A 13,497-nucleotide genomic window follows, 5' to 3' on the forward strand; every position below is an offset into this window, starting at 1 on the left:
TGTAATCTCTCTCCCTCCCTCTTGTACTCTCTCGTGCATGTATATAAGCACGCCCACACAGTGAATACAATCAGGGTGAGAGTTGCCAAACCTAGCTCATCTATCTGCATAAAAACAAAGGATTATTTGCACACGCCCTGTCGAGCAACAGGTACCCGAAGGGAATTCGTGCACGGCTCCTCCAGTTGAGGCCAGTACTAGCACTGAACAACCACAGTCTTTTGGCCGATCCGCCGTCAATTTTCAATCAAACGGCTCCCGTTCGATTCCCTCACCGCAAAGAGGGAATCCGCATACAGCCCAGCCGTGCTTTTACTCCCGACACCTTTGCTGCGTGCACAGCCCTAAAATCGGCTTTGCGCAAGCACGGGGTGGCAGTACTTGTTGTACCGGCAATAACGTTTGACCACCTTGCGCGTTTATCACGCTCCGTAATCAATTCCGTAATAAACAAAACTGACATGAACGCAGAGAGTTTTGGCGTGACATCCTTCACTCCGGCCGTTGCATTTACTTCTTCAGGTTGTGAGCAGTCGGGTATCCCTCGCTTGTCCCATTTTGCTTCCTTCCCCTGTACTACTACTGCGCTGCCTACTCATCATCAAGTAACTCCTCCCTCCTACACATGCCAAGCTGCCGCCAACCCTTCATTGATCGCTTCAAGTGAATCATTGCACGGCCGAGATCTCCATGCACACTTTCCCCTAATCAATCAATACCCACCCTGTGGTAGGAGTACTCCTCCTGCTAAACCCCAGCAGCGCTTCTTCTTTTGCTGGGAAAAACCTCAGTGCAAGGTAGGAGTACTCGGGGTTAACGGGAGTACTCGGGGTTAACGGCCATAGGGGGATGGTCAAGTATCCATCACATGCACTTTGCTCACGGTAAGTATAGTACAGCAGTAGAGCTGTAGTTGGATGATTGCCAGCAGGCGGCGGCAGCAGCGGCATGTGCTCCCTGTAGATTAGATTAGATTTGCACGACGGTGTTTCAGGAATAAATAAGAGGGCCGGGAATAATGTACTAGTACGTACCGTGCCGTGGGGCTGTCCTGCGGATTGGATTGCTGTGCGTCCGTGACTAATCCAATCATCGTCTAGAGAGAGAGAACCGCCCCGGCGAGAGAGAAAGCAAACGAAAATGCTGCTGCGGCAGAGTAAAACGGGGGATGGGGAAGGGCAGGAGGAGCACAATGATAGGGGGTGCGTACGGCGGCGCTGCTTTGCGTGCGTACAGGCAGTCAAAAGCACCGTCCTACGCCCGTCCGTCCCTGCCTGCTGCTCTCTTTTCACATCTCCTCGGTCGGAGCAGGGCACGGGAAAGTGAGAAGCGGGAGGAGCCCATCCGTCCGTCCATCCGGCTCGTACGAGCCGAGTCGAGTAGGATAGGAGCACCTCCCTCCCTCCTCCTGTAGAGTGGTGGCACCGCTAGCCAGCCGTTTCCTGCTAGCCTCGCCCAAAACGGGCACAATAATTCAGCCGGTCGACACGGCTTTCACCCTCCCTTTTCCCTTGTAGCTCCCCTAGGTAAACCACTGTGGCGGTAGGACTAGCAGGGCAGGCAGGGCGGAGGGAGAGCCCCCTTTCTTCACGCGCAATCCATGATGGAATCACGTTTCCGGGCACGTCGCCGACCACAAAACCCGGGCGAGGAAACGGAACCCAAATGTGATAATGTCCAAATCTATCTGCCTCCAAAAACACGCCCGATTTCACTGCCAACTCTCAACGGAGAAACCACGCAGAAGCATCGTCCCCGCTCCGTGCCGCTCCGAGTAGGAAGAGAGAGAAGATCGTCCCCGCTCCGTGCCGCGCCGAGTAGGAAGAGAGAGAAGAGGAGTACTACTACTACAGTGGGATACTGGCAGGCAGGAGCTACAGGGGAGATTCGCGGTGGGGCGCAAGGGGTCGCACGCGCAGGACAAGGCGGGGCGTAAATGCGGTTTTGGACCGCTGCGTCGGCGTGCGCGGTGCCGTGAACCGCTCCCACCCCCCGCAAGCCAAACCCAAGGCAGAGCAGAGCAGAGGGTGACGACGCGGGGCAGAACAAAACAACCGCTTCCTCCTGCCCTGCCTGCCACCTCCCTCTGCACTGCACCGCAGCGCGCCGTGCTGAATCGCTTTTTTGACCGCTTCTGCGCTCTCCGCCTCCGACCCACCACCAGCACCAGCGCAAGCACCACACGCTAGCGCTAGCGGTAGCGTCCTGGGAGTGGTACTAGACTACCATACCATACCGCCACCACCACTGGAAGCCGCTGTACCGCTACCGCGCCACTCCCCCACTCCTCACTACCACTCCGCGGCGGCTCGCATTGTGGCTCTGGTTTGAGCGAGGGAGGGCTCGGGAGGAGGAGGAGCGCGTCGGCGCGTGTGATCTGAGGCGGAGAGGAGGGGCGCGAGAGAGATGGCCGGAGGTGGGGGAGGAGGCGGCGGCGGCGGCGGGGGACAGAAGCAGGACGACCTGGCGCCGCACCCCGTCAAGGACCAGCTGCCCGGGGTCTCCTACTGCATCACCAGCCCACCCCCGTGGCGTAAATGCTCCTTCTCCCTCCCTTCCTCTCCCTCACATGCTCCCCCGTTCGCCCGTCGCCGGCGGTTCTAGCGCCAGCGGTTTTTGTGTTTTTGGGCGGCAGAGTTTTCTGGTTGCGATGGCGACGGGCCGTATCACGAACTTTGCCGTTGCTGCCGTCATTTTCGGGGGTGGTGGGTTCGTGGCCTCGGTGGTTGGTGAATGGGCTCCTAGATGCTTCGCCTCGCTCCAGCTTGTTGCGCGGCGAGGAACCGCCGCCAGATCTGCCTGAGCTTTGCTTCCCGGCGGATATTCCAAAATAAAAGGCAGGCTGCCTTTTCCGTTTTGTTCCCCTGGTAGTTTATTAATGCGCTTTAATGGGGTGCTGCGTTGAATATCCTCCTAGTTTATCTAGTGTAACTGCTGCTGCAAAGGTTTGACCCGTGTTGATGCTACTCGACATTCAACAAACAAGGAATTTGCATGATTGTCAGATGGGGATTTTGGATGGATTTTTTGGGTGTTTTTACTGCCTTTGATGCTCAAGTGGCGGACTGGTTTCTGAATCTGCGATCCAGCTTCGCTTTCGCCTTGACTTAGTCAGTGTCAACTCGATTATGACTTCGATTCTGACGAGTTTCCAGGAAATCTGGTGCTATTTTTACGATTTTGTAGGGCAGTACTTAAACATTGGTTTCATATGAACTCACGCGTTGACTCGTTTCGGCTTTACCGCGTGCACCGGGCGTTCGTTTTGGTTACTATATGTTGTTGCCAATCTATCTTCTATATTTAGTTGGCGTGTTCCGTGCTGTGCATCCAGTGCATGCATCATAGGCACTGACCGTGTCGGTAGGTGGTTCCAAACCGGAGGTTCATGTCCACCCATCGTTGTCCCTTTCAGCTGCATTGATTCTCCAGTTACTCGGCAGGGGTTTCTCATTTCCATTTTCTACCTTGTGTGTTATTATCATGCATTCCTTGTCTGTTTTAGATACTTTGCTCCCAAGCAGCTTTGTTTTGGTTAATGCAATGTGTATGGGCGCTTGCAGTACAAATAGTACCAGTAATAAATATGATCCATTTTGTAGAAGAGCGAATTCTTGTTTGCTTCTGAGTCCCTTGTCTGTGTCTGAACCGAGTCAAATCCACATGTAAGGCTGACACTGTAAATAAAGAGAATCACACTTTTATTATCCTAATCTTTGCGCATTTAATGTGTACCCCTTCCTAACCTGAGTTCCGTACGCGGGGGGGGGGGGGGGGGTCTTTGTTAATTACAATCCTTTTATGTCTTGCTATCTTGAATTCCTGCTCATAACTCCTGAGTTATAGTGCATATAGATTTTTTGAAAAGTCAAGCATCACAAACTTTGACCTGATTTGTGGAGGAGAACATTTACATCTAGAATGCCAAACTTATATCATTAGATTCATTATAAGATGAAATTTTATACTTTGTATATTTTGTACTGTAGATATGAATAGTTATCTCTAATAACTTGGTCAAAGTTTATCTTTTCAAAAAAATCTACACGCACTACATTATGGAACGGAGTGATGTTAACATGGGAGGAGTTGTAAGGTTGAATGCTCTGGATGGAGAAATGATGAACACAAAGTCCTTTTTGTTCAGAATATTGACTGGATGATGTGGTCATATCGGCAATTATATTTTATTATTTTTGTTTTGCTTCCATTAACTTCCATCTTTTTGCTAGCCTTGCGAGGTATATCTATAGAAAGCAGGAAAAATTTGCTATAGAAATAGTTTATCTATACACTTGCACTATATTCTGTTTTAACTTATATGTGCTCAGTGAGAAACTTAGTTCTGAAATTTTGACTATGAAATTTTACATAATGCAGCGGAGGCCATTCTCCTTGGCTTTCAGCATTATCTGGTCATGCTGGGAACTACTGTTATCATACCTACTGCACTTGTTCCACAAATGGGAGGAAACAATGTAAGGCTACACCAGTTTACCAAGTTCTGTTGCTTTGGACTGAATCTGTTGATTGTTTTTTCTTTCTGAGAATCAATCTGTCGATTGATGACTAATTGTGTTTCTAACTTTGTTAGGAGGACAAGGCAGTTGTTATCCAGACATTGCTCTTTGTGGCTGGAATCAACACCCTTCTACAGAGTTTCTTTGGTACCCGATTGCCTGCGGTGATTGGTGGATCTTACACCTTTGTTCTACCAACCATTTCGATCATACTTGCAGGACGCTACACGAACGAACCTGATCCACACACTGTATGTTAAAAATAAGGATAATTGTACTTGCTTCCCAGTAATCTTTTCCTACATGTAGACTGATTAATCACCTGGATTTTGTTTTTGAAGAAATTCCTCAAAATCATGCGTGGAACACAAGGTGCTTTGATCGTTGCTTCTGCACTACAGATCATAGTGGGCTTCAGTGGCCTCTGGCGTAATGTTGCCAGGTAGGAAGATGAACAATGCGTAATTGTTATGTCTCAACTCAGTTGCTATTTCAGAGGCACCGAAGCAAAAAATGTTCTAGCAGGAATAGCGTTTTTAACTTTCAAATCTCATGAATATACTGATTTTGTTTCAGATATCTCAGTCCACTGTCAGCTGCTCCTTTGATAGCGTTAGTTGGCTTTGGACTGTATGAGCTTGGTTTTCCATCGGTAAGATCTGAGCAGTGTGTTTCTACTCGATACTTGTTTAATCATACATACTTATGTTTGAACAATAAATACATAGGTTGCTAAATGTGTTGAGATTGGTCTGCCTGAACTGATCCTCCTGGTGATATTCGCAATGGTTCGACACAATTCATATGCACTCAATATTTTTAACCTTTTGTTACCCAGCATAACAATGTGCTCCAGCTGCATTTTTACGCCCCCCACCCCCCTTCAATTTTTGCAGTACCTGCCCCATACTATACATATGATGAAGTCTATCTTCGACCGGTTTGCTGTTCTATTCACTATTCCCATAGTGTGGCTGTATGCATATCTGCTGACGGTTGGAGGAGCTTACAGGAATGTATCACCGAAGACCCAGTTTCATTGCCGCACTGACCGATCTGGACTAATTGGTGGTGCCCCCTGGTATTGTTGTGTTTTTCTGAAGATATGCTTGTTCCATTTGCACCAACCTTGCTGTTTAGTAACATGAATGTCTCCGTTTCTTCTACTATAATGACAGGATAAGAGTACCATATCCCTTCCAGTGGGGTGCTCCAACTTTTGATGCTGGCGAAGCTTTTGCCATGATGGCTGCATCATTTGTTGCTCTGGTGGAGGTTCGCCCCCCCCCCCCCCCCCTCTCTTCGGAGTACCAGTTTTCCACCCTCTATTTGCACTCACTTGATCTTCTTAAATGATGGAATAATCAATCTCCTAACTTTTATGTTTGTAGTCTACGGGTTCCTTCATTGCTGTTTCAAGATTTGCAAGTGCCACACCTCTCCCACCCTCTGTACTTAGCCGTGGTGTTGGTTGGCAGGTACATGCCAAGCTTGACTAGATCAATCTCAACTTTGAACTCACTCGATGCGTATGCTACTCTTCTTGCTACAGGGTGTTGGTATCCTTCTGGATGGACTATTTGGAACTGGAAATGGATCTTCTGTATCGATGTAAGCATCATATAATTTATACTTCTACCTCTAAGGAATGCACCTTATTTCCATTTGATGCAACAACGACTATTCGTATCAACATCGTGCAACCACTATGCTTCTTTGCAGTGAAAATGCTGGGTTGCTAGCCTTGACACGTGTTGGTAGCCGAAGAGTAGTGCAAATATCAGCTGGTTTTATGATATTCTTCTCTATCCTTGGTAAGCTTGCTTCCAATTAATTGATATTTTGATTATTTTGTAGGTCAGTATAGGTAGCATATTTACTCAGATTTTGTACTCAATTTAGTAACTCCCAAATTGACCTGCTGATGCCATCTGTTGCATCATTGTATTTCGTAGGCTGTTTATTTGGTGCAGTTCTATAGCTTGTTATTTTGCTTCTAGTGTCTGGGCCTGTACCGATGCACGTCTCTTGCTTGATTAGAAGAGCTGTGTATGTTGTGTGGAAACCGTGGAAATGTGAAGTGCGATGATGTGCCTTTTCACTTATGTATGGTACTACCTGTTACCAGCGTAATATTGCTTATAATGCTTAGCACAATAACATATATTTGGAGCTGGTTGACATTTCAATTTGCAGTTAACTTAGCTCTGACCTAGAACAATTGCCCGTGTCTTCCCAGGAAAATTTGGAGCTGTCTTTGCATCAATACCTGCACCCATCTTTGCAGCCCTCTACTGCGTCTTCTTTGCATACGTTGGTAGGTGAAAAGCTTCAGATCACTCATTGCGATTTTCATTTAAACTGCAAAAAACTTACTCCCTCCGATTCAAATTTCAACTAAAACCATGACACTTACTCTGTTAACAGGTTACATATGAGAAAATTTTGAATTCTGATAGAAGCTCTGGTTTAATCTGTTAACAGGTTCTGCTGGGCTTGGCTTCCTTCAGTTCTGCAATCTCAATAGTTTCAGGACAAAGTTCATCCTTGGGTTTTCAGTGTTCATGGGCTTTTCAGTTCCACAGTACTTCAACGAGTACACATCCGTCGCTGGATTTGGCCCTGTACACACACGCGCAAGATGGGTACGTGGCAGTGCAATTGATCATGCTTGCTTTCTATGTGAGCGGACACTGACCGTTTTTTTCATCTAACTTCCACAGTTCAACGACATGGTGAATGTGCTGTTCTCGTCCAAGGCTTTCGTCGGTGGCATTGTTGCATACGTGCTGGACAACACGCTACACAGGCATGACGGCGCTGTAAGGAAAGACCGCGGATACCACTGGTGGGACAAGTTCCGGTCGTACCGGACCGACACAAGGAGCGAGGAGTTTTACTCCCTGCCGTTCAACCTCAACAAGTTCTTCCCCTCGGTTTGAGCAAAGCTGTGATAAATGCAACAAGACAGTAAGGTTACATGTACTATCTATCTGCCTCTCCCCCAAGTTCTCTGAAGGTGGCAAACTGTTGGGCTGAACTGTCTTGGTGCAGGGAAATCCTATGCCCTTAATCAGGGTCCGAACCCTATGGTATAATCGGAGTTTCGGTGTCTCGCTAGAACTATGTTCCGTATGTTAGGTTACCGCTGTATATTTGATACCCTATTCGGGGCAACGACTAGGAAGTTTTGCTACTCATTTGCATATGGGAAGGGTGCGCTAGTTCTTAGTTCTTACCTCTAGTAGTTTATCTCATTCTGAAACGAGGTCACTTTATTGACTGCCATTGTGGTGCTACTACTTAGCAGTGAAGCTAGATTCTGTATGTTGTAGGCTTTAGCAGAACAATCGAATGGTACTCTACCTGTTATGCTATGTATCAGTGGATTTGCGGTATGACACTAATAGTAATGTTGTCGGGTGGTGAATGAAATGTCGGTCGTTATGGGTGATTAATTAATTTTGCAACCACAGCATGTTTGCACGTATACTTAGACTTGAAATATTTCGAAAGATATATGAAGTTCTGAATGTTTCTTTTGACATACTCCCTCCGTCCGGAAATACTTGTCATCAAAATGAATAAAAAGGGATGTATCTAGTACATCCCTTTTTATCCATTTTGATGACAAGTATTTCCTTCTTATTTATTTTGATGACAAGTATTTCCTTTTTATTCATTTTGATGACAAATATTTTCGGACGGAGGGAGTACTACAGCTCTTCTCCATGTCGTTTCTTCTATACATCTTCTGGATGGATTTTTTAGGGTATATATTTGTTCTGGATACTGCGAGCTGATACTGACAGAGCCCGTGGAACTCTAGTCGCCTTCCACTCTCCCAAGTAAAATAAATAAATGGAACCTCTTACTAAATTCTGAGATCTCTATTTTATGTACTTTTGTTCAGTTTGTCGAAGTTTGATGGGGACCACCCGTTTGTGAACATCTTCTATACCACTAGAGGCAAACATGCAACATGCTTCGTCGCACTGTTTTTCATTCATTTGTGGATTAGCTCTTTTTTCTCTAGCAGATTATTACGGTTGGTTGTTGCCTTCTGATTTTATCTATGTTGGCTTGGATTTTATTTATTTTATGGAGTATTCTTTTTTGTCACTCGCATATCGTGTTGGATTATTGTTGAAGATGATATTTGTTCTGAGAGGAAAGTGGATTTGTTAAATGTGTGGTTGTTAGGTTCTTACACGTTTCAACCCTAGTGTCAGCAGGTGGTGGTTGTGTGAGCCCTTGGGAGCTCTTATTCTATGTTGAAACAATGGAATTGCTGTCATATTGTTCACATAGGTCAGCCCATGAAGCTCTTGCTCGCTCAGCCCGCCCCCTAACTCCACTCGCTCTCTTATCCATTTTTTCCGCCCCTCCCCCCCCTCCCTAACCTACCAATATAAAATGCGAATTATTGAGAAAAAAATCGTGAATTTGATTTTTTTTCCATCGATTTCAAATAGGGAGTATCTAGAGATCATCTAGATGAGATGTAATTTGATCTCATTTACTTTGAAAACAAGAACAGATACAACCCACGTCAGCATATACGCATCTCATAGCATCACATACAATGACTATAAAAGGTGAATGAGACCAAATTATATCTCATCTAGATGAGTTCTAGCAAAACTGTTTCAAATAATGTTTACAAAGTTGAAAAAGGGTTTTAAATTTTAAAATTTTCATTGACTTCAAAAATGTTCATAGGTTTTCTCAAATGATAGGACTTTAATAAATACTAGATGATGCCCTGTGCGTTGCTACGGAAACCTTATTAAAAAGATATATGGCTAATCGTTAGAAGACTAAAGTTAACGCAAAAAAGAATATAAAATGTCTTACATGACTTTAATTCTCTAGAAAGTCATGCATGAAGTAATATGCTTTGCATGAAGAGAGTAATGAAAAAAGTAACTCATGACTACATGCATGGCTCGGTGATGTGGTACTGTTGCATAAAGAGAAACGTTAGGTAATGGCTCGTAGCTATTTAAGAACAGAGGATTTACGAATTAACATATGAAAAATAAATTTTAGAAATAAAGAGAGAAGGAAAAACAAATAAAAGAAATAGAAAACAAAAAACTGCTAAAACAGGTGAAAATACAGAAAAGAAAGAAAAATAATAATATGAAATGAAGGAAGAACAAACAAAAAATTAGAAAAGAAGGAAAAAACATAAAACTGGTAAAAACACAGAAAACAAAGAAAAAAAAATCTAAACCATACCTTTCGAAACGAGAAAAAACGGGTGGTCCATCTGCACACACCATTACACACGGAGGCCGCCCACAACCCTCAATACACTATGAGGGGAGCAACTAATTAACGAGCGCTCGTTTGGGAGCCTCGCAACGATCAGCACCACTTGGCGCGCTCTCAGCCATTTGCCACGTGTCGCGCTTTGGGCGCTCCCTCCGAATTTTGTTTTTTTTTATTTTTCCGCACGCGTTTTCAGCTTTTTAAACTTTTTTTCCGGGTTTTTTTGACGTTTTGGTTTTCCACCGATCTTTCCTAGCTTTTTGACCATTTTTTTTTGAAATTTTTTTCTCGCAAAAAACACAATTTTTTTCACGGGAGTCTCGGTTTTATTTTTGTGAGAGACACGGTTGTGCTTTCGCGAGAGACACGTCCGTGCCTCTTGGAAACGAAAAAAACGCATTTTCTGTTTTTTCTTTCTTTCGCGAGAGGAACGGTTTTGCTTTTGCGAGAGACACGGTTGTGCTTTCGCGAGAGTCACGGCCGTACCTTTTGGAAACAAAAAACATGTTTTCTGTTTTTTTTCTTTCACGAGAGGCACGGTTTTTCTTTCGCGAGAGGCATGGTTGTGCTTTCGCGAGAGCCATGGCCGTGCCTCTTGGAAACAAAAAAAAACATGTTTTCTTCTTTTTTTCTTTCGCGAGAGATACGGTTTTGCTTCCGCGAGAGGCACGGTTGTGCTTTCGCCAAATTCACGGCCGTGCCTCCTCAAAAAGGAAAAAAATGCGTTTTTTGGTTTTTTTTCTTTCGCGAGAGACACGGTTTTGCTTCCGCGAGAGGCACGGTTGTGATTTCATCAGAGGCACGGGCGTGCCTCTTTCGGAAAGGGAAAAAACCCGTGCTCCTAGTTCGGTTTTTTTGTCCGGTTTTTTGCGTCCGGTTTTTTTTCTGAAAAAAGGTTCGTCAAAACCTATCAACATGGGATCTCGTTTTGAGATCTCAACGCGAGGAATCCAACGACGAAAGCGGTTCAAGATTGGACGCACGGTTTAAGAGATAAAACATTTTGAAATGTAATTGGTGGACTGCCAGCCTCAGGGTGCACAGTGGCTGGGAGATCATGGTTAAGAGAGTTCTGTTTCTGGCAATGTAATTTCCTTTTTCTCTTTCCTTTCTTCCACCTTGCACTGTAACCCTGTAACTAGCACTTTTTGGCTTATCTTGAGGCACTCCCCTTCTTTTAGTGAAAGCAGCGACCTGCCTGCATTTCGTAAAAAAAAACGTTTTGAATAAACGGGTCTACAAAAAAAAAAAGAAAACTCCCAGGTTGCGAAAAGTGGTACACATGCAGCGCGCCACTTGATGTAACCTGGGAAAGTTGGAGTGATGTCCGCAAAGAATACTCTTTAACTAGTGATTTCGCACTATGAGGCTCTAAATGTAAGTAGCTTAGTATTTTAACTAGAACATGTCACGCGCTTTGCCGCATCGTTCTTTGTACATGGGACCATTTTTTCCGTGGTCGCACCAGGACCATGGCCGGTCGGTGGGTTACAGACTTTAGTTATGTTATTATGAGTGCTGTTCTTCTTTGCTGCGATGGTGTCCTTTGTTTTAACTGAAGGAAGAGTTTAGACGTGAGGAGAAGACGTCGTTAATTACACATGACATGCCTTTTATGGGAAATTCACACATTTTTTAAGCTTGGACATTCACACATGTGCTAACCATAGAGCAAAGCACGCCTCCAGCAACGCACACAGCAGCGCAAGGACTGCTATATGACGATTAGAGTGTCCAATAGCACTACCCCCGCTACCTTATATATTGAGCCGGCCCATTAGCATAGGTTAACCAAGATTTTTTTCGTTTTTGTGTAGATTGTTTATTTCATTTTTCCTAATAAATAAATAAATGTTTAGGTAATTGCAAGGTATTTCTGATAACTTTCGTGATATTTTGAAAATTATTCACATATACTTAGAAATAATTTTTCATGTATTTTAGTGAATTTGAAATATGGTCATGATATTTTAAAAAGTATTCACATAACTTCAAATATATTTGCATATTTTTTTAATGTCCATAAAAATTAAATAAGTGTTTATGAATTGTAAAAAGTGTCCACGCTTTCAAAATTGTCCATGTAGTTAAAAATCATTTATATGTATTTTTGAAAAGTAATCAAACATTTTTTAATAAAAAATCATCTATTTACATAGAAGTGTGCATATATTTGATAAAAAGTTTACAAAATATAAAAGTGTTTGTGGTATTTTAAAAGCGTCATGCATTTTAAAGTAATGTTCGTGTTTTTCTTTAAAAGTGTGTGTTTACACATACGTTCATGTTGGTTAACAATTATTCATGATTTTTTTTTAAAAAGTAGGAAAAAGAAAACACTAGAAAAATAGTAGAGTAAATAATCAAATAGTGCACGCGCGTGCGTGCGTGCGTGCGCGCGCGCGCGCGCGCGCGCGCGCGCGCGTGTGTGTGTGTGTGTGTGTGTGTGTGTGTGTGTGTGTGTGTGTGTGTGTGTGAATCTTCTAGTTTCTCAGCTGAACTTTATTCCTAGTTTGGTTTGTTTCATGTTTGGGCATGGGTAGTCATTCTTGATTTGTTGGTGAAGTTTACTTTCTTTATAGATCCGTGAACCAACAGACGAAGTGCTATATGTAGCTGGATTGTTGTTTGATGCAAGACACCAAATGCAAGTCACGCGTCGTAGGCAACTAGCCCAACCCGTCTAGCCCACATGCACCAGCAAAGGCCCTCCCGCCTTCAAAACTCACGACACACGAGGAGGCTCTGTTTCGAGGGAGTTTAGTGTTTTAGGAGATAGATACTAAAACCACACTAGGGAAAAATGATAGCTAAAAAACTCATAAAACTAAAAATGACTTGTCATTGATTTAGTGGACTACTATTGTAATTGATATATAGGTAGCCAATAGATTTTGACAGCTACATCTAAAACATTAGATTTTCATACATACCTAATCAAACCACCTCATTATTGATGAGATCATTGGCATTAGATCTTGATGGTTATACCTAAACACATCACAACCCCTAAGAAATGTCATAATTGTACGTAAATAAATAACAATAGTGAAACCTTCAAGTAGATGTTTGTAGATACCAAAAAGCTAATTAGAAACCATGTTAAGAAAAGAGAACCAACCTACACTTGAAAAACAAAATACCAAAACATGAACCTACACTTGAAAAACAAAATACATCGATGTATTTACCCAAGTTCAGACGTAAAGTAAGAACAACGTGTCAATCTGACGTTACATCATTACATACAACGAACTAGTCGTTGCATGCTAGTTCTGGTAACAATATATATGATAGCACATAGAATTATATATATAACTATCATGCATAAATGGCATCAAACTTCCCATTTAAACTTTGGCTCCATGTATTATCTAATACCATGATTGATTGGCTTAGTACTTATTATGAGCCTCTAGACATGGTGGGCGCGATCACATGTACGAGCTACGTTGTATGCCTAGTAAAGAAAAAGAACGGTTAAAATTTCCTTATTTAGTGTAAAAAGAAGTCCAGTATAACTATTGAAATTATTGCCATCCATGCATGTGGATGTACATAACTTTTAAATCCGTCATCAAGATGTATAGATTTAGTAAACCTCCGCCCTGTACAACTGTAAATGGTCTACTATCTAAGGCTTCTCTCATTAGATTGATATGTGTGCCATGACCAATTAATATATCAGCTACAAACAACC

The 13,497-nt window shown here is 43.4% G+C and overlaps 1 protein-coding gene across 1 annotated transcript; it reads left to right on the forward strand.

Moving 5' to 3' along the window:
- The first annotated feature begins 1,975 nt into the window (after positions 1–1,975).
- LOC123138263 (nucleobase-ascorbate transporter 6) lies at positions 1,976–7,978 on the forward strand. Its single transcript, XM_044558202.1, has 14 exons — positions 1,976–2,533; positions 4,381–4,478; positions 4,595–4,771; positions 4,862–4,962; positions 5,097–5,172; positions 5,249–5,308; positions 5,417–5,601; positions 5,699–5,795; positions 5,912–5,998; positions 6,073–6,131; positions 6,243–6,334; positions 6,760–6,837; positions 7,005–7,165; positions 7,244–7,978. Exons 1-14 carry the CDS (start codon positions 2,407–2,409, stop codon positions 7,460–7,462), a joined length of 1,617 nt encoding a protein of 538 aa, XP_044414137.1. The 5' UTR covers positions 1,976–2,406; the 3' UTR covers positions 7,463–7,978.
- The last annotated feature ends 5,519 nt before the right edge of the window (positions 7,979–13,497 follow it).

The sequence above is a fragment of the Triticum aestivum genome, chromosome 6B (assembly GCF_018294505.1).
Source record: "Triticum aestivum cultivar Chinese Spring chromosome 6B, IWGSC CS RefSeq v2.1, whole genome shotgun sequence".
NCBI lineage: Eukaryota > Viridiplantae > Streptophyta > Magnoliopsida > Poales > Poaceae > Triticum > Triticum aestivum.

Coding starts and splice junctions, on each gene's coding strand:
- LOC123138263 (XM_044558202.1), top strand. CDS start 2,407: ATGGCCGGAGGTGGGGGAGGAGGCGGCGGCGGCGGCGGGGGACAGAAG. Junction 5,309..5,416: donor TCCTGGTGATATTCGCAATG/GTTCGACACAAT, acceptor CAATTTTTGCAG/TACCTGCCCCATACTATACA. Junction 6,335..6,759: donor GATATTCTTCTCTATCCTTG/GTAAGCTTGCTT, acceptor GTGTCTTCCCAG/GAAAATTTGGAGCTGTCTTT.